Consider the following 3,575-nt stretch of genomic DNA (forward strand, 5'->3'; position numbering starts at 1 on the left):
CTGTATGAAAGTCAAGCTTTTCACATTGTGAAAATTATACTTCAGGCTGGGTGCAGTTGCTTACGCCTGTAATCCCAGCACTTCGGGAGGCCGAAGTGGCAGGATCACTTGAGGCCAGGAGTTTGACACCAGCCTGGCCAATATGTCGAACCCCATGTGTACTAAAAAAAAAAATCAAGATTAGCTCGGCGTGGTGGCACACACCTGTAGTTCCAGCTACTTGGGAGGCAGAGGCACAAGAATTGCTTGAACCCAGGAGGCGGAGGTTGCCATGAACTGAGCTCATGCCACTGAACTCCATCCAGAGCCAGAGCGAGACTCTGTCTCAAAGAAAAAAAGAAAGAAAGAAAGAAAGAAAGAAAGAAAGAAAGAAAGAAAGAAAGAAAGAAAGAAAGAAAGAAAGAAAGAAAGAAAGAAAGAAATTATACTTTGATACAATATGCTAATATAAAGGATATGATATGGTTTGGCTTTGTGTCCCCATCCAGGTCTCACCTTGAATTGCAATAATCCCCGTGTTTCAAAGGTGGGACCAGGTGGAGATAATTGAATCATGGGGGCAGTTTCTCCCATGCTGTTCTCATGACAGTGAGTGAGTTCTCATGAGATTTCATGGTTTTAATTACAGGCTTTCCCCTTTGCTCCGCTCTCCTTCTCTCTCCTGCTGCCCTGTGAAGAGGTGTCTTCTGACATAATTGTAAGTTTCCTGAGGCCCCCACCCCCAGCCATGCAGAACTGTGAGTCAATTTAAACCTCTTTTCTTTATAAATTACCTAGTCTTGGGTATTTCTTCATAGCAGTGTGAGAATGGACTAATACAGTGTACTAATAACAGCCCAGACTGTAGTATGCAGGTACTACTACACTTTGATGCTAGAGGTATTTCCATTAAGGTCAGGAGCAGTATGTGCTATCATTACCATGATCTAACATTGTTTCACAGGTTTTTAGGTCAGCAGTTCTCAACTGGAGGTGATTTTGCCTCCCTGGGGATATTTGACAATATCTGGAATCATTTTGGCCATCATACTGAGGAGTGTTATTGGTATGTAGCAGGTAGAGGCTGGGGATGCTGCTAAACATCCTGCGAGGCACAAACAGCTCCATAACAAAGAATTATCCAGCCCAAAACGTCAATAATGCAGCTGTTGAGAAACCCTAGTCTAGAGAAATAAAATATGGGAAATCCAGTAACATAAATATGGGAAAATAATAAACTAGTATTTGCCAATGACAGTCTAACTAGGAGGTCCAAAAGAAGCACCTGAAGAATGGTTAGATTTTGCAGGGGCTGCATGGTGGCTCATGCCTGTAACCCCCGTGTATTGTGAGGTAGCATGGGGAGGATGTCTTGAGGCCAAGAGTTCAAGACCAGCCTGGGCAACATAGACCGTATCTCTACCAAAATTTAAAACATCAGCCAGATGTGGTGGTGCGCTCTGAGAGTCCCAACTGCTGAGGTGGGAGTGTCACTTGAACCCATGAGTTGGAGGCTACGGTGAGCTGTGATCATGCCACTGTACTCAAAAAATTTTTTTTGAGATAGGGTTGTTCTCTGTTGCATATGGGGTCTTGCTGTGTTGCCCAGACTGGTCTCAAACTCCTGGCCTCAAGCAGTCTTCCTTCCTTAGCCCCTGAAAGTGTTGAGATTACAGGCATGAGCCACTCCCCATGGCCTTACAAAATAAAAATAAAAAAACAAAGAAGGTACAGGATGTTATGTGGCCCATTGAAAGATGTTGGAAAACAGTTGTGCATGTGACCCCGCTGTAACCAGTTATAAAAGTATCAGGATTAAGAAATGTGCTGTGTGTGGCTTTCCCAAGTTTAGGTTCCTGCTGAAAGAATGAGGTGGACCTTTTCTTCCTCCGCTCCTCACCTCCCTGCAAGAACCTGGACTGTGCATTTTGAGGGGGAGGCTCTTACCTCTGGCAGGCCACGGGGGCATGCAGAGCCTTTCTGCATGTGTTTTCTGGGCACTAGGATAAAGACCCCCTGTCCAGGCCTTTGTTTGGGATATTTGGCCCATGGAGGAATGAGGCTGGAATCACCTGGGAGGGGCAGAGGCTTTGACTGGAAGGAGGAGTGACCTGAGCTCCAGGTTCTGCGCCTACACTTTGTTCCTGTGCAGCACCCTGTTAGTGGTGACTGGGGCCTGGAAGTCAGGGGCCTTGGTGGCCAAGTGTTGGGTGGACAAGAGGAGCTGAGGAAGGTTAGGGGCATCTCTCCAGCACTGCCCCCCACCCTGTCCCCAAATCAATGCCCTCTGTCAGCTCAGGAATCCACAGCCCCAGCCAGCAGCAGTGCAGGTCAGGAAGGGCGAATGCACTCAGCACGGATCTGCTCCACAGTCTCCGCCTCACTTCATCTCGGGTTGTGGGGAGTGAGTCCCCGCACACTGATGATATGCTGTCAGCTGAGAACATTCAGCTTGATTTAGAAAGATAAGGTGGGACATCTCTTGGGCATGGTGTGTGGAGCAGTGCCATCCCTCTGTGGCAGCGAGCCAAGCAATAAACCAGAGTGTGCAAAATCTGTGTCCCAGAATCACCATTCCCGGAGGGAAAGCCTATATTGTCAAGATGCCTGCAACTAAATTAGCCCAAACGTTCCACCCAGCCTCGAAAACTAGTAGAACTTTGACATTAATATACTAACCCTCAGGTCTTTACAGAAATGTGTAAGAATAACCACATACTGTAACATGTGGTCATTGAGAGAGAGGAGCCCGTCAGAACAAATGGAACCAAGTCCAGAAACATGTCTGTCTAGGCGCAAGATGCCAGCAAGTGTGTCAGCCAGGGAAGCAGACCAGGAGCAGTTATTTATTAAGATTTAAAATGGGCTCCGTAGCTCAGACCTATAATTACTATACTTTGTGAGGCTGAAGTGGAGGATCACTTGGGCCCAGGAATTTGAGGCTACAGTGAGCTGTGATCATGCCACCCAATTGCAGCCTGGAGACAGAGCAAGACCCCGTCTCAAAAAAAAAAGTGCTTAGATGTGCCCTTACATGAAGCTACCTTGGGTACAGCTTCCAAGACTGGTGAGGCCTCACTCAGGACCAGGGGGCCCAGCCCTAGCTCAGCTTCCACCACCTGAGTGGCACCTGGAGGAGGTGGCCACAATGTCCTCAGTCCATGCTCTGTTGGGTCTCAGATCCCCCGATCATCAGGCCTTTTCTGCCCAAGCTCTGCCTCACTATCGCCTCCACTGACCACAGCCTCTTCCACCTTCCCAAAGGGACCCCTGCTCATGCTCCCCAGCCCGCAGGAGCACCTGTGTCTCCAGGAAGCCCACCCTGCTGGCTCTGGGCTCTATATAGGAGAGCTGGGCAGGCTGGATCCCGCCACTGAGTTCAGTCTCGGGGGTCTCCACCCATGCTAGGCTTCCACTGATGGGACATAAGTGGCCTGAGGGTCCTTTACATCCACACAAGAGCCCCATGGTGACCAGGAATGGGGTTCTGAGAGGTTAAATGACTTGCCCAGGGCCCCAGAGCTGGCTAGAATTCCTGCACTGCCACATCCAAGGCCATATTTGGGCCTCCCACTTGGGGGCCCGGACACCCCCTG

At 49.0% G+C, this 3,575-nt stretch overlaps 1 protein-coding gene across 1 annotated transcript in view; it reads right to left on the bottom strand.

Annotated features, from left to right (window-relative positions):
- LOC105542271 overlaps window positions 1-3,575 on the bottom strand; it is a 29,241-nt gene that overhangs the window by 19,617 nt on the left and 6,049 nt on the right. The window contains exons 4-5 of the mRNA XM_011983733.1: window positions 3,014-3,109; window positions 1,880-2,051 (exon numbers count right to left, since the gene is read on the bottom strand). Of these exons, the coding sequence (XP_011839123.1) occupies window positions 1,880-2,051; window positions 3,014-3,109 (268 nt within the window). The remainder of the gene's footprint in view (window positions 1-1,879; window positions 2,052-3,013; window positions 3,110-3,575) is intronic.

The sequence above is a fragment of the Mandrillus leucophaeus genome, unplaced genomic scaffold, assembly GCF_000951045.1.
Source record: "Mandrillus leucophaeus isolate KB7577 unplaced genomic scaffold, Mleu.le_1.0 Scaffold254, whole genome shotgun sequence".
NCBI lineage: Eukaryota > Metazoa > Chordata > Mammalia > Primates > Cercopithecidae > Mandrillus > Mandrillus leucophaeus.